This window comes from Stylophora pistillata, chromosome 1 (genome assembly GCF_964205215.1).
Source record: "Stylophora pistillata chromosome 1, jaStyPist1.2, whole genome shotgun sequence".
NCBI classification, from domain to species: domain Eukaryota; kingdom Metazoa; phylum Cnidaria; class Anthozoa; order Scleractinia; family Pocilloporidae; genus Stylophora; species Stylophora pistillata.
This window is the reverse complement of record NC_142519.1, coordinates 30,046,946-30,072,555: the sequence shown is the minus strand read 5'-3', so window position 1 is coordinate 30,072,555 and position 25,610 is coordinate 30,046,946. Positions and strand designations below refer to the sequence as shown.

At 37.9% G+C, this 25,610-nt stretch overlaps 1 protein-coding gene and 1 long non-coding RNA gene across 2 annotated transcripts; one reads left to right on the top strand and one right to left on the bottom strand.

The window, feature by feature from the left end:
- Window positions 1–2,133: 2,133 nt before the first annotated feature.
- Window positions 2,134–7,121, top strand: LOC148742033 (uncharacterized). Its single transcript, XR_016000944.1, has 3 exons — window positions 2,134–4,997; window positions 5,561–5,618; window positions 6,184–7,121. It is a non-coding gene; the product is annotated as an uncharacterized LOC148742033 (long non-coding RNA).
- Window positions 7,122–15,160: 8,039 nt separating this feature from the next.
- Window positions 15,161–21,023, bottom strand: LOC148742032 (MMS19 nucleotide excision repair protein homolog). Its single transcript, XM_088757530.1, has 6 exons — window positions 20,834–21,023; window positions 20,718–20,766; window positions 19,716–19,819; window positions 18,827–18,912; window positions 16,778–17,588; window positions 15,161–15,557 (listed from the first exon to the last, which is right to left on the bottom strand). Exons 1-5 carry the CDS (start codon window positions 20,901–20,903, stop codon window positions 17,514–17,516), a joined length of 384 nt encoding a protein of 127 aa, XP_088613656.1. The 5' UTR covers window positions 20,904–21,023; the 3' UTR covers window positions 15,161–15,557; window positions 16,778–17,513.
- Window positions 21,024–25,610: the final 4,587 nt, after the last annotated feature.

The window sequence follows — 25,610 nt, the reverse complement described above, 5'->3', positions numbered from 1 at the left end:
TAAACTTTTTCTTTGCTACGATGGGTGAGAAGCTTGCCCTAAATTTTCAACTGTCAAGTGGTTCACCTTTAACTTTTATTAATAGAGTTACTCCAACTATTGATGAGATACCCCTCCAAGACAGGCATTTTCTGCATAAATTAAAAAATGTCAACATTAGAAAAGCACATGATCCCGACAATATTACCTCAAAGGAAATGAAGATTATCCATACTGAGATCAGCCACTGCATAGCCAACATCAGCAGAATGGAAAGTAGATGGAAAGTTGGCAAAGTCACAACTGTCTATAAAAGTGGTGCGAAGGAGGAATGTGGTAATTATAGACCCTTAACAATGCTAAGTATTCCTAGTAAAATTACTGAGTCAGTTATATGTGAGTTCTTAGATCAACATTTAGGATTGGTCTTACAAGAGAACCACTGAGGTTACAGAAAGGGCCTTTCATCTGAGATAGTGTTGCTGTACTTGACTAAATTTCCTTGGCTACAAAATGCAAGCCTGCAGCCTAAGCGGCAACCTTCTGGAGTGGTTACTAAGCTACTTAATATTAATGAGCCTCCTCCGCGGAAATCAAAGTACTGGTACCTATAGCCCAGGCTTCTCTCTAGTAGCAGTCTGTAGCGTTGCAGTTGTGTCCTCCGTTGCAGTTATGTCCTCTCAGCTAATAACCAATAGAATGTGGTTTTATTTCTTCCAATCAAAAGGCGTTGTGAACGTGTCTCTTGTTTGTCACTTCCCAACTAGGGGAGAGATGCAATGCAAAAATATGAATTGCAAGAAGATCGTTAAGATCTCCGCGCTCGAAGGTTAAGAATTTCACGGGATATCCTTGTTTCATGAGCTATCCTTGGTGTCGTTTGGGACACTTCGGATTGGTGATAGATTAAGATTCTGGTTGCGTTTTCAAGTGCGAATTATTGGCGAAATTTTTTTCGATAGTTGGAAAGCGTAAGAAGACGAGAATTTGACGTTGCCTCGTGGCTTCGATTCCCTTATTAGTTTGGAGTGCGTTGGTGATCGAAGTTGTGCTTTTCTATCGGAACTAGTACGGTAAGGTTTCGGTTGCACTTCATGCTAGTATTTTTGTTAAATGAAAATATTACAACCATTCTTCAAAGATCGCGTTCAAGTTTCGGGCTAACTACTGTCAGATGTTAATACAGATAAAGCGTCCGAGTGGAACTACTAACCTGGATTCATTGAATCCTTCTGTGTCGAGGGATAATTTTTTTTTTTTTATTATTATTTTGTTTGGGACATGCAAAACTAGATTATACATAATTAAAACACGAGACAGATCTCCGTGTTTCAATGACCGAAAATTTGTGATTTTCTTCCAGCCGCATTATAATTTTTGTTATGCTACATGTAGCAATCTCGTAGTGTCTACATTGATGGTTATTATATATGGAGACAATTGAAGACATGTATTCATTGTAATTGTATGGGATTACGCAAAAATTCAACCACCGGTATGGTTGATGTCAAACATCATATATCCTGGAAAGTTAACTCACAAACTGTTGACACGTATGATGAAGATCTGTTGTCTTTTATAAAGGATAGGGTGCTCTCTCCCATGCTCTCCAGCAAGAAACAGTTGGGTTACAATGCATTAAATCATTCTCTTTGCTCGCCCAGAAGATGACAGATTTGCAGCAAAATTACTCTTCACTTAATAATACGTGCTTTTTCATTGAAATCAGTGGCTGACGTAAGCCACTTTCTTTCTTTTGATCTATTTAGAATAAAGCCCTTTGAACTAAATCATAAGGAATATGATAATAATGTGCATGTTATATGTTACCACACTTTACATACTTTTTCAACTATGTGTTTCACATATTGAAATGAAATAAATACTAATTCATGCACAATTGAATACTTAATTCAATACAGACTATTGCCTATTATTAGCAATTATTGCTCCTACATGTGTTTGCAAGAACTTGGTCTTGTTGGCTTTCATTGTGAGCCTTTGGTGATCCATATATTAGGGGAGACACTCGCTGCAACTATCTTTGCAAAGAAAATACTAAACTTTTCACCCTTACTTAATTGCATACATACAGGCATGGATGACAACCAGCAGCAAAGCAAAGTAAAAAAAAGTGCCAATGAGGTGGTAAGCTCCATTGTAAACATTTTCTTGGAAAAGTATGCACTAGTTATAGAAATTAAGGTAAATGTTGTGATTAATTTTTGTCCTTGGTGTAAGCATAATTTTCCTCTGGTTTTGTTAATGATATGAATGAAAATGCATTTTGTGTAAAGAAAGATAAAATGTAGCTCCTAGAGTGTAAGTTATGATGAGATGATGTGTCACCATTAATTTGGCCTCTATTAGAAGTAAAAGAATTAAACTAAGGATGAAACTGAACCACAGCATACCTATACTAAACCCTCATTTTAATTGTATAAATATTATTATTTTTCTGGTGTTCACCCAATAGATTCAATCCACTGACAGACAAAGATGGCACCTGTACATTTTACCATTACTCATAGGCTAAGGCACATGTAGAAAGCAATATTTCACAAAACAACAACATATGCAAGGTTTAAATTTTTCAGACCTTTACTGCTTGTTTTTATGAGTGGTTCCAGGATTTTCTTGCACAAAGAGGTCTGGTTGAGTGTAGCAGTTGCCATATTTTTCAGTATGATGGTTTCACAGTAACTGTTGTATGAAGTAATGTACCCTTCTCCAATATTAATTTTGCAAACTTGTCACTGGCAAAGAGCTAATTCATGATTAGACACTGATTATTTCATTGATTGCCATGCTCTACATTTATCGTTGAAGTATCACCATATTTATCTGTGTATAAGTCGACTCTTTATGACGGAAAAATTAGCCCAAAAAATCACCCTCGTCTTTTACACAGATCATAGATAAAGACCTGACCCAAGTAATCCAATAAATTAGCATAACAATTGCCTGAAGTCCATTAGGAAAACCAGGTTCATAAAACCAGTTCTAATTGTGTTCAAGTTTTGTCAGTTTTCAGTGCGTTCTTCATCGATGAAAAAGTTTGAAATAATATTTTATGTGGCTTAAACAGAAACCTAGTGGGGCTGATTTCTATTGTATTTTCTGATCTGTAGAGCAGACAATTTTCCTTACAGCTTTGGTGCTGAATTCTCATTTTCAGCGAATAATTACAGTAACTTAGTGACCTGGCAAATGCTGTTTTCTATTGCGGTCTTGTTTGTTATGTGCGTGGACCATCTATGTTAAATATTGTGTAGTTTCCAAGATGGCCGTGTTTTCATCAAGCGATCCATCGAAGCTCTTCGGTGTTCCTTCAGTCAACTAAATCTCCTTTCAAAAGGTTATTTAAATGCATGAAGATTTCATTTTCAAAACGATTTACAAAAGATGGTGAATTACTTCTCCAGTAAATCGAAGTGGTTGTATATGCTTAAATCATGAATCGTGGGGATGTAAACAAGTGCTACTAAACTTCACGGCACATGGTTACATTTTGCTCTGCAGTTTTTTTTAATTCACTGTGTTTTCAATACATTCTCAGAAATAAGAGATCAACCATATGGGAAATTTCTGTCGATCTGAATTTTTCTTTACTAGAAATAATGAAAAATCTGATTTTCAACCTTGAAAATGGGGGTCAACTTATACATGGATAAATACAGTAATTAACTCCTTTGCTCTCAGTAATTGCATTAAAGATTCTGTGTTAGAAATCACAGCACCATATCCCAAAATCTAATGTTGTCCTCAGCACAATTTCATTTTTTGAGCAAGGCAAAGCTAAAAATCAATCAAGGGCCACACAGACATCACAGAGAGAACATTGCTATGTATAATGGTTGTGTATTCAGATAAGTAAAAGCTACTCTATTCATTCATTCAATGTCAATACTCTCCCTCATAGTAAAGTAAGTAAAGTCTGTTCATGAGCCTAGTGGCCCATTAGGCCGGAGCTTAACTCCAGTTTCTGTAGTGTGAAGTGACTAGGAGTATTTCTACCTCCCCCTGGATGGGATGTTAGTTCATCGCAGGGTTACCCTCCAGCATTAAATTGCCGGTACCCATTTATACACCTGGGTGGAGAGAGGCACTGTGAGAGTAAAGTGTCTTCCCTAAGAACACAACACAATGTCCCGGCCAGGGCTTGAACCTGGACCACTCCATCCAGAGTCGAGCGCACTAACCATGAGGCCACTGTGCCTTCACATACTCTGCCTCATAGTAGCTATAATTTTTAGCCAACTTGGGAAATAGCAACCAAAAATGGACCCTTCTGTACATCCAAACTTTTAAATTTCAAGGGGAAAGTTCCCCAGACTTTGCTATCCAAGTGGGAATAAATGGCTGCCACACTGTCATTTTGGTCCCTCCTAGCTGCTCAAATGTTGTCCCTCCTTTCCACAATCTTACCAAAACCTCCATATGTGTAATAATAAAAACATTGAAGTGAAGAGTGCTATCTCAGCAAGAGATGATGATCATGCACACTTTTAATAGAGTCATTCTAGTAGATATTTGGCAAGGTATTGCATTCTTAGCTCAAAATGTAGTTTACATAGACCTGGGAAAAAAGAATGGGGTGTAGCAGTCATTCAGATCGGTTAATTGCTCCAAGCTCTAGTTTTATACCACTGCTCATTTGGTTATCTTTGTTGCCAATACTCTTTCTGGTTATTTGGGTTTTCTTGGAAACTCAGGCTCTTGCCATTGAGAAGAAGCATGATATGTGTTTACAAAATTAAAAGAAAAGAAAAGTGAAAAAAATTGGAGAGTAACAGGATGATATCAAAGACTGGTATAATTTTTATTTTTGCAGGGGGGTAGTTTTTTATATTTGAATCAGAGTTTTAGCCTAGGTATGTCTAAGTTTCTACACTTTTTGTTTAGTCTTGTGATTTCTTACTTTAAGAAGTAACTATAGGTAAAATTTTTTGAATTGTATTTTTATTACAGCCATGCAATTGAGTCTGTAAATGGAAAGTAAACACAAAATAATGATGGTAAGAAACAAATTGCTTGCACTATAAATTATTGAAAGTAATCTGCACTCTCCATATTTGTTATTTTTAATTGACATGCTTTGCACAGGTGTTGTGTGATAAGTGTGAATAAGACTGTGCAGCGAATTAGCTCGTGCTGCAGCATCCCATATCCAATAAATTCAATAGAAGACCCTTCGGTCATTTCACGCCTTATTGGATCTTGACGCATCCTTAAAAGAAAAGTTGCTTGAGACATATTTTTATCGTAAACATTTATGAAGCTTTCTTCTGATATATAGTTTGCTAAGGTTTTAGTGAAACAACTGTAGTGTGCAAACAATTTTTTTCCCGAAGGAAACCCGTAAAAGTGGGAAGTAACCTTGAGCTTGTCCCATGCAATTAAGTCATATCATATAAATCTGCCCTAAAAACGAAAAATTTACATTACTTTTATATAATGAAGTGAATACTTTGATACACAGTGGCTTTAGCCTCTGCATATCCTCTTATGTTTTTCTCTGAATACCTGGGAGCTGAGCAAACTGGTAACCACAAATATTCTCTCGTTCTCTTTAAAATAGGATTGTTGATCAATTTTTGCTGAGTTGGCTACCATGGCTCAAGATTGAGGACCACATGGTGAGATAAACTAATCTCCCCTCTGCCATCCTGAGAGGGTTTCTCATACTTTCAGAATAGAACAGAATTTTGGCTAACCTAACAACTCAACAGGAAATCGTCCCTTTTAAATTGAATGTTCTAAGGGAGTTCTTGAAGTTGCTTTGAGGTTTATCGCCTATCATGAAATAAAACCAGTGAACAAGGCTGCCGTGAATTACACACAACTTCAGATGAGGGTGTCTGGCGTAGTTAAGTACTGGTGCATTTCATCCCTGAGAAGCAATCAATCTACTGTTTTCTCACCCATAACATTACTTAAAAATTATTAATCAGTGACTTAGGTATCAGGCATATCAAAGAATATTAGCACTCTCCCTAATGGTTCATGTGCACATTCTAGGGTGAACGTTATTGTATCTCTAGTATGAACATTGGTGGTGATATTTTTGACAAAGGCCATCACTGGACGGCCATGTTTACGGATTTTGAAGGAAGTATTAAACCGCAGAGGCTCAGGGCTAAACAGCTTTGTAAAATGTCGTATATTGATATTACTAAGTGAACCATATCTTATGTTTTGAAGAGCATGTGATTAACATGGACTGGCTGGAACAAGAAATAGTTATGGAAGAGCAGCTGGAAAGAGGAAGAGCAGCTGGAAAGAGGAAGAGAAGAACAAAGAAAAAGGGAGGAGCAAACGAAAAGAGAGAAACAAAGAAAGGGAGAAGATCATTTTTCCGACACATACCTATACTTAAGTTATCCCTTTTAAAATATTCAAGCTATATATCTATTTCACACAGTAATTCCTCTTTTTTTCAAATATGTGAAATCATAATCTCTTGGAAAACTACTCTATCAGGGATATAAATTTAATGTATATTGTTTCTATTTTTATTTTTAAGTGAGCTCAATGATCTTGTTTATAGGAAAGCCATATTAGTACGTCAATGTCATCGGAAGACATTAAATATTTGGAAGAGAAACTTAAGATTTGTCCTTTGCTGGCATAGATTTTTCTTTTGTGAAGCCTTACTAAGTGACTATTGATGTCATGTTAAGTTCTCCTTCGGTTCCACAAGTAAATAGGCAGCACGTTGGAATGGGACGACAGTAGTTTATCCTAAGTCACCAAGGGCTTCTTTTGCAATGAACTGTTAAATTATTCTGTTACAATGCTTTATCTGGCGGTGAATAGTACCCGTAGCCCTCACGAAGACGTTCACTTTGCTTGTCAAGCAAAGATAAATCAATAGTTTGCCGTCAATATATGCACATGCATAACTTTTGAACTTTAAACTTTTGAACTTTATTTTTATTTAGACACGGTAAATCTATCAGATAAAATAATATGCACATGCATAACTTTTTAACTTTATTTTTTATTTAGACACGGTAAATCTATCAGATAAAATAAGAAAACAATCTATTATTACAATTACAATCTACTTTAATCTATGTAAACATGATCTAAAATTTAAAAGTGAAATAGAAAAAAATAAAGAACTTCTGCTTTACATAGATGCCGTGTGCGTTTTGTCGATTCAGACGAAGAAATTGCGACAACCATTTCGAAAAGATTGAAGTGATTTTGCTTGCTGCAATTCAGAAGACAAGCTATTCCAGATAACCGCACCGTTATAGCTAAAGCTATTTTTCAGGAAATTGGTGCGGGGCAATAAAACAGCTAGTTTGTTTTCAGAGTTCCTTAGATTATATGGAGGATCATATTTAGTGAAAAGAGAACCAAGATAGTCGGGCGTAAGACCATGTATAGATTTATAGACCATGGTGGCCACTTGTATTTGTCGCTGAGTATCTAACCGTCTCCAGTTAAGTTGCATAAAAAGAGGATCAGCGCTTGTGTCATAACTGGAGAAGGTCAGAATACGGGCAGCCCGGTTTTGCAACTTTTGGAGCTTATTCGAAAGACCCTTGTTACAATGCCCCCAGACCTCGCTGCAGTAATGAAAGTACGGTTGAACTAAGACATTGAAAAAGGACCCAAGCGTGGTTCGATTAACAATGGGCCTAAACGTTTAATTGCTCCAATGCCCGATGCGATTTTCTTGGCTATTTTTTCAATGTGCATATTCCATCAAAGGTTTTCGTCTATATGCACACCCAGAGATTTGACTGAGCTAACTTGTTTAATTATGTCACCACCTATGATTAGTTTAGGGGAAGTATCGTAGGTACCTATCCTTTGTCGCGATCCAATTAACATGAATTCAGTTTTAGATGAATTTAGAGTCAATTTGTTTGCAGTGAGCCATGTGTTAACATTGGATAGGTCGTGATTCATAACATCATTGATCATTTCTATGTTGTTAGTGGCAAAGGTCAGGTGAGTATCGTCGGCATACATACGTGCATCTGTGTATACAGCGACTTCTGGGAAAATTTCCCATTGCCTGAAGACTTTTTAACGCTAAATTGACTTAAATTCCAGGGGTGTGAATAATATGCAGACCCTTTTCAACAATCAGAACATCACAGTGGTGAAACATAACACCAAAACTTGCATACGGATAAATATTTAATGGGGAAGGCTACATTCTCTTTTCCAGCAAAATAATCTCCTCAAACTAAGTGATATTTGTCGAATAATCCTAAGGCTTTGCGGAGGGGATCCTACAAAGTACCGGCTAAAATTATTGACTTCACCCGGGGATAGCCTTCCGTCAACTACCCCCCGACCCAAAATTTTCTTACGCGAATTAAGGGTGCACTTCCAGCGATCTAACTTACAACTGCAATATAACTGTTTATCCCTATTTCCATGTTTTGATTGCATTCGAAAATCAAAACAATTTCACAGCTCGTACTCTGCATGTGCAATACATCCAAACTTGACATATCCATTCTTAACCCCTTTTTCCATTTTTCACTGAATGTGGAAATTCTCGTAAAAAGGCAATAAATTCTGACAATTTATCCAGCAATTAGAATATATCCTAACATGCCAAATCCAATCTTCACCGCAACTTTCCACTTTCTCGATCAACTGTAGAAACACGGGGTTAATTATAACAATTCATCCTACAAGTGGATAATATCATAACTTTTCCATATCCAATCTTTACCCCGATTTGTTCAATTAACTGAAGAAAAACGGGAATCGTGAAAATTCGATTGGTTAACATCATGACTTGCCGTGTCCAATCGTTACCCCGATTTTCCATTTGTTCAATGAGTCCCGAGAAAGCCGTGATAAGTTCTGACAATTCATCACGCAAGTGGAATAAAACCTTAGTTGCTATATTGAAATCTTTACCCTAATTTTCCATTTTTTTCGTTTATTAGAGACAAATAAGGTAAAATCTGACAATTAATCCCACATGTGGGATATGCCAAAAATGGGGTAAAATCGGACAATTCATCCTGCAAATGAAACATATTCCAACTTGTTATGTGTAATGTTTACCCGACTTTTCATTATTTTCAGAGAATTCTAAAGAAAAAACAATTCATGTCATAAAAAAAATATATTCCAACGCGCTGATTGAATTATAACAGTCTGTACATCCCTGATTTTCCGTTTTTTCTAATAAATTCGGAAAAAACGGGGTTAATTCTGAAAACTCACCTCTTAAGTAGAATACATTCTAAGTTTCCATATCCAATCTTGAACCCGGTCTTCTATTTTTATTTCAAAGAATTCCAGAAAAAAAGGGAACGGTAAGTTATGAGAATTTATACCGTAAGCGAAGTATATCCTAAGTTGTCATATCCATTCTTAACCCCAATTTTCGAATTCCTTTTTTTTCGGTGAATCAATTCCAGAAAAACAGGACAAACTCTGACAATTCATGCTACAAGGGGATAATACCCAAAGTTCCCAAATGCCATCTTTGCTTCGATGTTGTTCCAATTTTTTTTATTTTTAAGTGAACTCTAGAGAACAGGGGTAAATTCTTAGAATTAATACCGCAAGTGGAATGTAACCTACGTTGTCATGTTAAATCTTTCCTGATTTTCCTTTATTTTTAATGAATTAATTCTAGAAAAACGGGGTAAACTCTGAGAATTCGTGCTACAAGCGGATAATACCGGTAGTTCCCTTATGCCATCTTGCTCTGATTTTGGAATTCTTTTCAAGGAATTACAGAAAAACAGAGAAAATTCTAGTAACTCATTCTCCAAGTGGAATATATTCCATTGACTTGCCACATCTCATCTACCTTACCCCGATTTTCCATTTTTTTTCAACGAGTAGAAAAACGAAGCTCCCACTAACTCAATCTTTACCCGATTTTCCATTTCTTTTTTCAATAAATTCTGGAAAAACGGAGTAAATTCTGAGGATTCACGCTACAAGAGGATAAGACTCTAAGTTCCCATATGCCATCTTCAACCCGATTTTCCATTCTTTTTTTTCAATGAATTCTGGAGAAACGGGATTAATTCTACGAATTCATCCGCAAGTAGCCAACACGCTAAGCTCCCATATGATGATCTTTACCCCGATTTCCCATTTGATCAGCGAATTCGAGAAAAATGGGGTAAATCGCCTTCATGTTACAAGTGAATAATACCCAAGGTTCCCATATGCCCGAATTTCCATTTTTTTTTTCAGTGAATTTGACAAAAAACGGGGTAAAATCTAAGAGTTCATTCTCCAAATTAATAGATCCAAGTTGCCATAGCCAATCCTTAACCCGATTTTCCATTTTTTTTTTCAATAATTCTAGAAAAAAGGAATGAATTTTGAGAATTCGGCCCACAAGTAGCTCATACTCTAAGTTCCCATATGCCATCTTCACCCCGATTTTCCATTCGATCAATGAATTTTAGAAAAACGAGGTAAATTCTGAGTATTCAGGCTATAAGTGGATAATACCCAAAGTTCCCGTATTATATCTTTTACCCCAATTTTCCATTTTTCAACAAATTATAGAAAAAAGGGGTAAAATCTAAGAATCCATTCTCCAAATGAAATAGATCCCAAGTTGCTATATCCTGTCTTTACCCCGATTTTCAATTTTTTTTCAATGAATTTTGGAGAAACGGGATTAATTCTGCGAATTCATCCGCAAGTGGCTAACACGCTAAGTTCCCAGGCCCATATTATGATCTTTACCCCGATTTTCCATTTGATGAGCGAATTGGAGAAAAATGGGGTAAATTCTGAGCCTTCATGTTACAAGTGAATAATACCCGAGGTTCCCATATGCCCGAATTTCCATCTTTTTTTTCAGTGAATTTTACCAAAAACGGGGTAAAATCTAAGAGTTCATTCTCCGAATTAATAGATCCCAAGTTGCCATAGCCAATTTTCCATAAGTTCCCATATGCCATCTTTACCCCGATTTCCCATTTGATCAGCTAATTCGAGGAGAACGGGGTGAATTCTGAGCCTTCATGTTACAAGTGAATAATATCCGAGGTTCCCATAAGCTATCTTTACCCCGAATTTCCATGTTTTTTTTTTGTGAATTTGACAAAAAACGGGGTGAAGTCTAAGAGTTTATCCTCCGAATTAATAGATCCCAAGTTGCCATAGCCAATTTTCCATAAGTTCCCATATACCATCTTTACCCCGATTTCCCATTTGATCAGCTAATTCGAGGAGAACGGGGTGAATTCTGAGCCTTCATGTTACAAGTGAATAATATCCGAGGTTCCCATAAGCTATCTTTACCCCGAATTTCCATGGTTTTTTTTTTGTGAATTTGACAAAAAACGGGGTGAAGTCTAAGAGTTTATCCTCCGAATTAAATAGATCCCAAGTTGCCATAGCCAATCGTTAACCCGATTTTCCATTTTTTTCTTTCAATGAATTCTAGAAAACGGGATGAATTTTGAGAATTCGGCCTCAAGTGGCTAGTACCCTAGGTTCCCATGTGCCATAGTCACCCCAACTTTCCATTTGATCAGTGAATTTCAGAAAAACGAGGTAAATTCTGAGCATTCATGCCACAAGGGGATAATACCCGAAGTTCCCATACGATATCTGTCAATTTTCAATTTTTTTTTTCAACAAATTCTAGGAAAGTGGGGTAAAATCTAAGAATCCATCCTCCCTGATGAAATAGATCCCAAGTTGCTATATCTAGTCTTCAACCTGATTTTCCATTTCTTTTTTCAAAGAATTCAGGAGAAACGGGATTAATTCTGCGAATTCATCCGCAAGTGGCTAACACGCTAAGTTCCCATATGCCATCTTTACCCCGATTTTCCATTTGATCAGCGATCGAATTCGAGTAAAACGGGGTAAATTCTGAGCCTTCATGTTACAGTGAATAATACCCGAAGTGCCCACATACTATCTTTATCCCGAATTTCCAATTTTTTTTTTGAGTGAATTTGACAAAAAATGGGGTGAAGTCGAAGCGTTCATCCTCCCAATTAATTGGAACACAAGTTGCCATAGCCAATCTTTAACCCGATTTTCCATTTTTTTATGAATTCTAGAAAAACGGGATAAATTCTACGAATTCATCCGCAAGTGGCTAACACGCTAAGTTTCCATATGCCATCCGCTTTACCTGGTTTTTCTATTTGATCAGCGAATTCTAGAAAAACAGGGTAAATTCTGTGAAATTCATCCTTTAGGTCCTTAAGGTGGAATGTATCCTAATGACTTGCCATAGCCATCTTTACCCGATTTTCGATTTGATCATTATGTGAATTTGTCGTAAACGGGGTAAATTATGACAAATCCGCCCAAAAGTGCAACAAATCCGACAATAATTTAGAAACAGTACAAGAAAAGAGCAGCTTAAAACAGCGGAACCGACCGTAATGAAATTTAGAGACAGAACTAAAGAAAGTACAGCTAAAATCAGCGGAACCGCAATGAAATCACATCACAATCTACTATTTCAAATTTTCACAATCTACTACTTCAGATTTTGCCATAGAGCAAAAACCTACGATATTGGAAATAAACAACTGAAGGCCAAACTTCTGTGATTGAAGGAAGACTTCGTGACGCAGACAAATTATCACAACTTTGACCTCTCAGTCGATCTCACCTCCAGCAGATCAGCGAAGCGTCAAAAATATACAATTTTATGTCGACGAACCACAATATATGATCTTCAACTATTAAAGAAAATAAAACAATTGTGATATGGGTAAAATGTTTTCATTGAAGTCGCAAGTCGAACAATGACGTCTGTAAATAAAGCAAGACTGCAAATGAAGCGTGAACAATAACGCATCCTTTGGTCAAAAGTCGCTTTGTTATTTACGTAGCAAGTTGCTCTTCTACGTTTAGGACGTTTAGATTAGAAGAACGATACGATCACACGGCGTTAACGAAGGAGCGATAGAACTTCAAGGAAAGTAATGTGAGAGATTGCGAACAACATGTTTTCCTGAGATCAGTTGGAAGTTGCTCATACGTGTCAAATTTTCTACTTATCCCGACCCCCTTGAACGAGCACTTTTGCTTGAAGACATAACTGCAACGGAGCCTCTTAACCAGTCCCAAGCCGCGTGTCGCTCTATAGATCACAGGATGTGATTGGCCATTGTATCACATTATGTCAGAGGACATATCTACAACAAGAGGACATAAGTGCAACGGTACAGCAGTCCGCCATTTTTGATAATGGCGGAGTTTTGCAGCTCATATGCATATGGCGAAAGTCTGGGCCAGTATGCCATGGCCAGTTTTTGCTCTAAATGTGGCACGAAAGTACACACAGGTTAATGATCGTTTCTTTTTTTTTTCTGTGTTTGAAATGTGATTTTATTTTTTATATGAAACCTGATAAACGATGATCGAGTACTACAGCTAAATGAAGTTAGCCTGCTCCATGCAAAAGAGGCAATGAAAACAACAAAGTTTTTAAGAATTACAGTGTAGCTTGTTTACATTGTCTTCTCTGAAATATTTTACTTTCTAGTTGGATATTCATGTGTGCTGTCAAGGCCTTATCTTTATTAACTATTCCCAAAATATTACTGGTGGCCTACCTATTTCACTTGAATTGTTGCAGTATAGACTAGGGTATCAATATAATTAATCCGGGTGCACAGGCACCCCATAATCTTGGTGTTCTTTGAATATTAGCAATACTAAGAAATACTGGGGTACTTGTGCTACCAACAAGCTTGGCAGTTACAAATAGTTTTTAAACATTATATTTTTTTTAGAGTTCAATGTGATACAGAGCGTGGTAATAGAGAAGTATTTTCATTTGGGTTATGATTATAAAACAATCAGAGATCTGCTACATACAGGTCTACCATGGCATCACTATGAGTGTTCCCACTCTTAAAAGGAGACTTCAGGGCTGTAATCATGTGAAAAAGAAAATAAACGTTGATGAAGACTTGATTAGGAACATTATTAGAACATCATCATTTATCAGGTTTTATATAAAATATGAAATCACATTTCAAACACAGAAAAAAAAAGAAAAAGAAACAATCATTAACCTGCATACACTTTCGCGCCACATTTGGGGCAAAAATTGGCCATGACATACTGGCCCAAACTTTCGCCACATGAGCTGCAAAAATTCGCAACTATCAAAAAGGCGGACTGCTACTAGAGAGAAGCCTGGGCTATAGGTACCAGTACTTTGATTTCCATGGAGGAGGCTCATTTCTACGGAGGAGGCTCATTTCTACGGAGGAGGCTCATTTCTACGGAGGAGGCTCATTTCTACAGAGGAGGCTCAGTTCTACGGAGGAGGCTCATTTCTACGGAGGAGGCTCATTTCTAGAAACATGTTTGTTTTACAGTGTGCAGCAGTGGCACCTGTGGGCCACCGCAGAAAACGCTGTGTTTATTTCTAAATTGTAGCAATTTCCCGCGAGAATGTTTCGGTTTCTCTTTACAAAACTTTACTCGACAGCGATGTATTAATTAAAACTGTAGAAATTGTAGGTGAAAACTGAGAAGTCGCATATTTCTACCACGAAAACGAAGCTAGCCCTTTGATGCTAAAATCCAGCTAAAATCCAAGTAAATCTCTGTTCATGAATTGTTAATTAGTTTGAAAACTTGGGCAAGCAGGGAAGTGCCCCGGGCAAGGAAAACTGAAGGGTTACTTGCCCAACGGGCAAGGTGTAATTCAAATATTTTTCGAGCCCTGACGTGCTCCAACGGTACAAATGTTTTATGCATTTTAAGTGATGGTGTTTAATTTGAGACCCTTTTATGAAGCGAAAAGGCTCATTGTTGCATTTAGTGTGTTACGTTACATGGCGTTACTACTGCAAGGACATTTATCACATGTGCTCAATCGTGTTGTAAATCTACTTTCCTAAGTGAAGGAAAATTAACTAATCGCAAGGGTTGTGTGGTAAATCTTCTATCTTGATCATTGAATGAAGGAAAGTTTAATTTTAGGGCAAAGTCACGTGTAGACTGTGATGAGAAACCCCAGGAGCTCGAGCAGTTGAACACACGTTGAAGGGTTGGATTTCGATCGCTAGTTGCCGGCTTCTAATGAAATCCCTGGCATGGTGTACATATTTGAGATTTCAAAAAAAAAAAAATTGCAAATATTGCATTCGCTCCATCCCACTCCAAAAAGGAGCTTTCCAACTATCTAGATAGCCTAAACTAAGAATGAGTAGGCAGTGAATTCAAAGTGTTTGCATCAAAATGTATACTCTCTGGAATACAAGAGACTAGACTACATTAAATTTTAAGATACAATGAAATATATGAAGTTCATATATTTTAGTGTTTAGTATATTAAATTTTGTTCCGAGAAAGTTAATCAGACAAAAGTTCTTGATCGTCATTTCCCGAACTTTTCATCTTGACTTTTAAAAGCCTCATCAGCATCCCCACGATGCTTAGCATTGGCGCCATATTGTTTAAGGCATGCGGGCCCTTCATCCCCTACTTTTTCTTGAATTTCTTTAGCATGGTAAATTCCAGCGTCATTCAGCCGTTTCCCAATTGCACGACCGATGCCAGGGACCTTTTTCGCTGATTTTTGTCCCATAGGTTCAGCTGCAAAGCGTTCTTTCTTATTCATGTCCCTTAAAGAAAAAGGAAAAAAAAAATAAACAGACAGACAATTAGCATTTCAAATCCAACGTAATCCGTGAGTGCAACTTATGCAATACATTTCAATTCAGCACCTGTAATCCTCACGGTATCAACAAACGCTTTTCATTCAACTCATTTATACTTGTTTTCTTTGTTACCACGTTCCCATCAATAGCATAGCTCGAATTTTCTGCCTATAAACAACCCATAACCCTCAATTCCTCCATTTACTCTGACGAAGTGCTAATGTTTGTAACGTCAGCTTAGAATCTCTATATGTCGCGAATGCCCCCGTTTGCAATGATGATCCACGACAAATCTTACAGTATATTTGGATCACGCTTTTTATCACGAAGAGAATCTCCAAGTCACAGTTCACAGTACATCCATGTGTTGAGTTAAGTCCCGAATTAGTGGAGAAACTTAAGCTCTACCCTGACAATAGAAAAATGATATCCTGCAATTCTAGAACGGGTTTGTCACTCAATCCTGACTTAACAAAGACAACGCGCTATTTCCAACACTCGGTGGTAAATAGGTCAACTAGATGATAAACCAAATTATCTTGCAACTCCCCTCAACGGCGCAACACCACAGTTTCATTGGAGACTCACCCCTTTTATTTTTGATTCCAAGATTGCAGAAGAGTTTCGATTTCCCGCTTCGAAAAGAAGCCGCGACTAAAGGATATTTTTTCTTCTTTGTCACTACGTCCATCAAAAGCTATCAAGTCTCAGATCGTCTCTGATAATTTCTTAAAGTTTTGTTTCCCAGATATCTTAAGTTAACGAAAGACTTTGGGGTATTATAGTTCAATCCTAATGCTCCAGAATGTTTGCAAGGATCAACAAGGATTCAAAATTTGCTGTCATGAAACTTTGGATGTCGGTCGTGTGAAGTGCGAATATCAAGAAAAGCTAGTTTGAAATTTATTTTGAAAAAGGAAAGTTTATGCTTTAAGTTTATCCCCATAATTTTTTACCCAAATAACCCATATCCCGAGAACCCTTCACAGGGCCTCGTCCTTTAAAACTTCCGAGTGTAGAAGTATTAAGGCTGTGTATTAAGGCTGCCCTCCTCGGCGCTCTGTGAGCTTCGTGAGGTGTCCTCGTGCGATTCATCCATTTCAGGGGCGGCATTATTTGAATCGCTCATCCTGATGTTTTCGCTGAAATTTGTGGAAAAATAAAAATCATGGACTTCCACCTACCTTAAACTTGGAATTTTTGTCGAAAGGATTCCAAAGGAGCGCAGGATTGTGGATATTTTCCTTGTATTAACAAGTAGAAAATAAAAGTTTGAAGATCTAAACTAGCAAACCAACACTGACCAGCTGCATGCGCGCGCATCTCATGTGACTCCGTAGTAACGTAACTGATGACAGGATAGAATAAACATTACCTTTTAAGGTGGTCTTCCACTCAAAAATTTGTATTTTTTGTCAAAAAACTTTCATTTTGAAAATGGTGCTTTTTGGTATCTTTAACCATTACTCTTTCATTCTACAGCTTCCTTTTTTCCATATTCAGGAGGTAAAGTCAAAAATTTTGCTAAATTCCTTAGCGAGTATGAATTTTCACCTTAGCAACGACCATAGCAACGGTTTGTTTATGAAAACAAAACGCAGTTGCAGTCAAAAGGAAACGACGGAATTTCTCCTGGGACCCCTCCCTGGTTATTCCCGTTGTTTATTGACATTTCAATCAGGCATACATGCAGTGAGTTACGAGCACCCAAAATGGCGGATGACATGTGGCGACACTATTTCCCAACTTATCATCCACCATTTTGGTCGTATTCGTTCACTCTATTCCTATTGCGATTTTGCTTGATAATTTATTTATCAATGCCACCAAAGGCTCGTTCTGGTTACACAAAAAAGCGTAAATATCGTGGAAACCAGTACTCTACTGAATCGAAGCGTTCGAAGAAGGAAAAAACGAGTGTCAGCACCAAAGGTCTTGGGAAAGAATGTTCAGCTTCTGCCCGCAAGATTCCAGCAGGTCTGACCACCGCATCTTCTGAGGGTATCAAGGAGTGTAAGGAGTCAATCATAAGTGGATTTCGGTTTGTAGATATGAGAATTTTGTCTTCTGTGATGGAATGTATGCCATGCAAAGAATGCTTTGTTTGTGATTTAATTTTACAAGAGCAAGCTATGAAACGCAAAGGTTGTGCCTCGAATCTTCGTTTGCTTTGCTGCTCGTGTGGTTGGTCTATGGAATTCTTTACTTCAGCTCAAATAGGCCGTTTCTTTGAAGTAAACAGAAGATTTGTGTATGCTTCAAGATCTGTTGGTTGTGGACGTGCGGCAGGTAAGAGGTTTTGTGGACTTATGAACATGCCGCCACCTCCTAGACCTACACCATATGCTCGCCATAATAAAGAAATACTCCGAGCAGTAAAGAAGATCTCACTGGAGACAATGCGTGATACTGCAAGAGAGATTCACGATATCAAGCCAGGTTCAGATGAGGGCATAGCAAGATGTGGAGTGTCTGTTGATGGAACATGGCAGAGAAGAGGCTTTTCTTCTTTAAATGGCTGTGTGAGTGCTATTAGCATGGATACAGGGAAAGTGGTAGATGTTGAGCCCCTAAGCAAAGTTTGTATCAAGTGCAGGGAGCATGAAAATGATCCTGACACCCCAGAAACTACTGCATGGAGAGCAGACCACAGAGCCTCTTGCAAGGCAAACTTTAAGGGTTCAGCACCAGCTATGGAACCAGAAGGCGCCCTTCGAATGTTTCAAAGGTCAGTAAATCTTTTCCATTTAAGGCAGTTTTATTGTTGATTAACATCTAAATAAACTATGTACTAAATTATTGTTGCTGCCGTTATACATTCACAGAAATCTGAGATTAAATTTTAACTTTCAGTTTTCATAGTTTCTCTGGTCCCCTCTGTGACAATCTAAATAAATGACTAATTCCCCCCAAATGTGGAAGAAGTTGTTTGGAAATAGTTTGATTTAAAACAATCATTAGCTGTTCTGTCCATTAGAAGTCCTCAGTGAACTGAGTTATATTAAGCTGGGGAGCTATCCATGATATTCTCCTCTGAATTGTCCCCTCCGTGACATGCAAAATACTGTGGAATGACCCTAACACAACATACACCTTATCAACAGGTAAAGCCTTGACACATCATCAAGAATTTCAAATCGATCTGTTAGGGAAGGTATCTGAAGTAATTGATTGGGTTGTTAGGTTTTGGAGGAAGATATTTTTCTCAGCCAAAAATAATAAAGTCCACATACCAAGGCAAGAATACCAAACAAGGCATGAGGAATAATGGTGTAGTGATCCTTGAGTCTATCACACAGAAATTCACAAAACAATGCCACTGAAAAAAGAAACAAAGAAACTTATTAATAATTAACTTGACATCGAAACTCATTGTAAGATAGGGCCTCTCATCTTCCTGCTCCTCTGCTCTCTTGCTCCAAGGGGCACAAAGATGAGAGACCCTGAGAACAAGGTTGGCCAGTGATCAGATGGTCCTTGGATTCTCTTCTGCTTAAAGAATTCTTACAGTGCTCTATTTTCTGTCAGCTCTTATCACTAGAGTTACCCCTCAAAAACTTGTAGCAAGTTAATAAATTTTTTTTCTATTTTTGAACTGAGATCCTTAAGTCAACAGCATCTCATGGATGGATGGTGGTACTCACAGTAACCATGGCTTCTCCCACAGACTGTGGCACCTTTTCACTCTCACTTTTTATTTTTCATGAATTTTATACCAGGTGGAGCAAAAAAAATCTGATCTGAGTTTAGATTCTATTAAACCATTTTAAATTTATGCTTAATTTCATTTTATAATGTACATTTTTGCAATCAGTGTATTAACCTCTCTGGTTGCAATCCCTTCTTGTTGCAAACAGAAAGAGTATGCTCTGTTTCTAAATCACCCAGCTCTCCCTTGAGAGCACTTACTGTTTAATGAAAACAGAATTTACTTTCCCATTGGGTAAAATCAGTGGGAGAACTTGCCATAGGTCAGAAAAGTGTGGGCAGATCATAAAATTAGTTTTTAGATATAAATACCACCCTAACTATATTGACAGAGCAAAATTAACACTTGGTCAAAATAAGTTAAAGCAAAGAGCCTATAACAGGCTCATATTCTAAAGATTTTACTATAACAACCTTCTTTTTCTTTAAATTGAAACCCAACAAGGCGATGCACGACTTCAGACAACAACCGCACACCATGGCACCTCTTATCTACATCAGTACTGGTCAACTGCGGCCTAAACATGGATATAAAAATACAAGTAAATCAAAACTATTATAAAATTCTTAGTTGGGTCTGGTTATCAGCAACCTGGTTTGAGATATAAATGGAGTGTGTGTGCGTCATGATTGTGAGTGGACAGTGTAATATATCATTTTCATAGGCCTCTTGCAGGTTATGTAACCAAACAGTACACATATCATTTTCACATGCTTTTACACAGACTGTTGGGTTCATTATCTCTTGATGGAAGCAAAAAGTAACTGTTAACTGTCACCTGTTATGTTTTTATGATTATACTAGAAAAATGGCTATTTTCGTTCTCAAGTGATGTCATTCTTTTCATTCATTGATCAAGAGACTTAAGGTTGTCCAATCCGATCTCCACCTTATGGTCGTCCGGTGTTGTTTGTCACATATATGATCACAGACCAAATTTGACTCAATTCAGTCCTGTTATCATTATAAATAATACTGGTTAGCGGTTGAGTACCTTGAAACTGACTCTACCCAGCCCTATTATTATTGTAAATAACACTCACCAATGCCCGAATATATTCCGCGCGCCTTAAATATACACTTGGATAAGATGATGGCATCGTGAATCGAATAAGCATTCTTTAAAAAATCGAGAAACAAGGGATTTTGAATGTTCTATTCTTTTTTTACCTTTAAAATTCATGAAAAGGAAAAATTTGGGCAAGAGTACGATTTAACCCCATATATTAATTATGTATTTAGACTAGTAGGCTTTGTTTTTAAAGTTTTGTTGTGAAAGACAAAGAAGTGGAATGCATGATTAATGTATGGGATTATATGGTACTCTTTCCAAAATTTGTTTAGCTAAGTATAACAGATTACATAACCTCGAATTACTACACTCAATGCATAATTATGGATGAACGCTTACTAACCCTAGTTCTTCAACAAAAGCAACAAGATCTAGGTTTCCGGAGCGTACGTCTGCAAGAAATATTTTTGGACCATCAATATAATGGAAAGCAGGACAGATGCACTAAAATTGCCTTACCTTTCACGATCCTAGAAAGTTGTTGTTCAACATTTGCTTCCAACATGTTTTCACTGCCTCCGTCCGCCATGTTGGAAAATCGCCATGTGCTGTGATGCGAGGGGACTGGGCCTAATACAGGTATGCAACGCGTTTCGACTAGTAAGTGCGAAGGAATGTTCAACTTCTGTGGTAAGAGTAATCTATGCTAGCGGGAGCCATGTTAGTTGCCGACGCTCTAAGTATTATAACTGTCATTTGAAATAAGTAACTGTGAAAATTCAATGGAACTGTACAATCAAAGGGTTTACCAACGCTCACAAAAATTTTGAAAGACGTTCACACAATTTACTGGATGTAAGGACCACCTGAGATGATTGAAACCACAGTTTACTTCAGTCCACGCAGGAATTTAATTAATTTCGGAAGTAGGCGTATATTAGGAAGTAAGTAGGTGGAGGGAAATGTAATTTGATATATTCTGAATGTGTAGAAGCGTTTTCCGTACGTATTTGTTGCGTACTCTATCGTTCTCAAGGACAAAAGCAAGCAGTGTTTTTTTAGCACGTAATTTGAGACCGGTATTGGAGAGCGTCGGATTCGTTGTACGTCGTAGTTTGAAGCCTTTCAAAGATTTCTATGGCCACTTTGATCCTTCCTCAACAGCTCTGTCTGAACGCGCTCAAACGCGCAGGGCTCGAAAAAACCGCCGTCCGGTCGTCCGGGACAAGTAGATTTTCCCTTCGGGCAAGTAACTTCCTCTCCTTCCATGCCCGACGGGCAAGGACCCAGTGGGCAAGCCGTTCGCCGACTAAATTTTTCATAACGATTTTGAGAAGAAAAGGTAAGCTTTAGGCCCAATGGTAATCAAGTGTTTAGATGAAGCTTGACGAAAATTACTATTTACAGCGTTGTTTTGTTGATTGCGTAACGCGCGCTCACGGCTCAGAAGTGGTTCCCTAGCACGTGATCAAAATCTTCCCCGATCAAATTTCCTTCCAGGATAAAAATAGCCGCGTTGGGAACTATAACTTCAGTTTTGTCATCCGTTCGCTATACTGTTTCGATTCGCCGCTTTTTTTAAGAACTAAAATTATCAACATGATCATTCATGAAATGTCACTCAAATGAGTTTCCGGAAACATTAAATACAAATGGCATTATGCAAGCTTTGTCCTGTGTATTTTTCCTATGGTTTTGCAGTTGGTAAAAATTTTACCAGAGTCTTATCTTCTATTATCCGTCGGCAAAACGTAGAAGTCAGTAAATGTGACCGATTTTGCCCGAGAAATTTTATTGTCTGAAGCTTGGACTTATCAGGAGAGTTTCCTTTACAGCTGGATTACACCCGATGTTGTGAAACCATTTGTGTATGTAACCTTTCAGGGCAAAGTCACGTGTAGACTGTGATGAGAAACCCTAGGAGCTCGAGCAGTTGAACACACGTTGAAGGGTTAAACAATCAGAGTATTTATTAGAAAAAGCGGCGGATCTTCGTTTTGGTAGGGGGTCTTCGTTTTGGGGGTCTTCGTTTTAGTGACTACCAGTACGTATACTTCTCTCCTGCAGAAATAACTCCAGAGTTATGTTTCTCAAAACCCTCATCTAGGTTTCCTCTAATCTTGGAGGGTATTTTGAAACTCTACGTTTTTACTAAACGTGGAGCGAGACAAATTCGTTCTTAAGAGGCGTGGGGCTTCTTTTACAAATCCCATATTTACGCTTGGTGGAAAAAGTTCGTTCATTACCAAGGTCTCTGTCTCTTTAATATGCGTTTGCATGTCAGGGGTCAATTCCCTGTTAAAATAGCTCGTGTCTAGAAATATAATTTCTGACTCTGAAATCATTCATCCCGCCATCGGTTACGAGTGTAACTGTTGCCAATTGTGTCGAGATTCTTAAGCAGATTGCAGTTTCGAATTTTTCTCAATAACGTCAGTTGCCTCCTAAGAACGAATTTGTCACGGATGAATGACCGGAGTCGCGCAAGCCCTTCAAATTTTTCAACTGTCGAAGGAACGGGAACAGACAGTGAATCTCCATTAAAATCCACCTATATTCACGCTATCTCGCTGCCATCAGACAAGTTCACTCCAACGCGTCAAGATGCAAATGACTCAATTTTTGTTTTACGACCATGAAGCAACTCAATCAGAGTGCGCACACCGCCTGGTCGGCTCCGTTGTGGTGAGTAGCCGTTAGAGTTCTATCGCTAGTTGCCGGCTTCTAATGAAATCCCTGGCATGGTGTACATATTTGAGATTTAAAAAAAAAAACAATTTGCAAATATTGCATTCGCTCCATCCCACTCCAAAAAGGAGCTTTCCAACTATCTAGCTAGCTAGATAGCCTAAACTAAGAATGAGTAGGGAGTGAATTCGAAGTGTTTGCATCAAAATGTATACTCTCTAGAATACAAGAGACTAGACTACATTAAATTTTGTTGCGAGAAAGTTAATCAGACTAAATTTCTTGATCGTCATTCCATGTAGTTTTCATCTTGATTTTTAAGAGCCTCGTCAACATTCCTACGATGCCTAGCGTTGGCTCCATATCTTTGAAGGTATGCGGGCCCTTCATGTCCCACTTTTTCTTTAACTTGTTTTGCTCGGAAAATTCCGTCGTCGTTCAGCCGTTTCCCAATTGCACGACCGATGCCAGGGAGCTTTTTAACTGTTTTATATCCCATAGGTTCAGCTGCAAAGCGTTCTTTCTTATTCATGGCTCTTAAAGAAAAAGGAAAAAAAAAATAAACAGACAATTAGCATTTCAAATCCAAGGTAATCCAACATGGTGATCAAGAAGGGTAAATTTTTGTTCCAGAGTCTTACAGCTTTCCATGCTGTCAAAATGTAGGGAAACTGAAGGCTGCAGACTAACATACAGAGTACTTTACTTATATTGAATAGGAAGATTAGTGTCTTTATCATCTTTCTCTACGTCACTGAGGTGTTCTCAGAATCGGTCGCCTAGTCATCTCTTAATTCCTGTTTCGCCGATGTATAACATTTTTCCGTGAGTGCAACTTATTCAATACATTTCAATTCAGCACTCGTAATCCTCACGGTATCAACAAACGCTTTTCATTCAACTCATTTATACTTGTTTTCTTTGTTACCACGTTCCCATCAATAGCATTGCTCGAATTTTCTACCTATAAACAACCCATAACCCTCAATTCCTCCATTTACTCTGACGAAGTGCTAACGTTTGTAACGTCAGCTTAGAATCTCTATATGTCGCGAATGCCCCCGTTTGCAATGATGATCCACGACAAATCTTACAGTATATTTGGATCACGCTTTTTATCACGAAGAGAATCTACAAGTCACAGTTCACAGTACATCCATGTGTTGAGTTAAGTCCCGAATGAATGGAGAAAATTAAGCTCTACCCTTACAATAGAAAAATTATATCCTGCAATTCTAGAACGGGTTTGTCACTCAATCCTGACTTAACAAAGACAACGCGCTATTTCCGACACTTGGTGGTAAATTGGTCAACTAGATGATAAACCAAATTATGTTGCAACTCCCCTCAATGGCGCAACACCACAGTTTCATTGGAGACTCATCCCTTTTATTTTTGATTCCAAGATTGCGGAAGAGTTTCGATTTCCCGATTCGAAAAGAAGCCGCGACTAAAGGACATTTTTTCTTCTTTGTCACTACGTCCATCAAAAGCTATCAAGTCTCAGATCGTCTCTAATAATTTCTTAAAGTTTTGTTTCCCAGATATCTTAAGTGAACGAAAGACTTTGGGGTATTATAGTTCAATCCTAATGCTCCAGAATGTTTGCAAGGATCAACAAGGATTCAAAATTTGTCGTCATGAAACTTTGGATGTCGGTTGTGTGAAGTGCGAATATCAAGAAAAGCTAGTTTGAAATTTATTTTGAAAGAGGAAAGTTTATGCTTTAAGTTTATCCCTATAATTTTTTACCCAAATAACCCATATCCCAAGAACCCTTCAGAGGGCCTCGTCCTTTAAAACTTCCGAGTGTAGAAGTTTGTGCGGAGGACGGAGCTAGCACACGATTTTAGGCAAAGAATGGAGGAGGAGAAAGAGAGTTTCTGTAAAGATGAGCCAAATGTGTATTACAAGGACAATGAAACAATCCCAAAGAAGTATCCTTACATTCTGAAAAGTTGCTGATGATTACTTTGACCACTGCTCATGTTACTCGGTCGCCGAAAAAACTTTGAAACCACGTGCTTTCTTTATTCTCTAGCCCTCTTTTCTTGCCGCAAGGGCTTATGGGTAAACACACTTACGGGTGCTCATGGGTCACGGACCTCACACTCAAGCACAAGGGGTAAATTTTTTGGCTCCTATGAAACGATAAATTAAAACAACATGAAAACAAGTTCGCCATTTTTATTTATATCTTTCTTCATAACAGATGAGCATCACATATTGACATTCCTATCTTAGCAGTATGCAAGAAGTTTGTCACTACAGATCTAGTTAAACAGCCTAGCCTTTCAGAAGTCTCCTGTACAGCTCCGTGGAAGAGCGTCCGAAGCACTGACCGGACAGATTTCTCGACTTGACGACAAATCAATCAGTGAACAAAGGAACAGCTTTCTTTTTCATTTACTTCTCAGACACACTCCCTTATTTGTGGAAAGTGAACAAAAACAACCCACTGAAGAACAATGAAGAACAATTGAAAAATGTTCCGCCAAACTCAGTCGCCTCTTTTGTGCTCTTCATCATTGAATTTTCCTCCATCGCATTTATCGCTTTCGTTGAAGTTTCTGCACGATGAAGTCACGAGATATCGATCGTGTTATTG

Coding starts and splice junctions, on each gene's coding strand:
- LOC148742032 (XM_088757530.1), bottom strand. CDS start 20,903: ATGGCGGACGGAGGCAGTGAAAACATGTTGGAAGCAAATGTTGAACAA. Junction 20,767..20,833: donor ACTTTCTAGGATCGTGAAAG/GTAAGGCAATTT, acceptor TATTTCTTGCAG/ACGTACGCTCCGGAAACCTA. Junction 18,913..19,715: donor TCAATTTAAAGAAAAAGAAG/GTTGTTATAGTA, acceptor TTCTTTTTTCAG/TGGCATTGTTTTGTGAATTT.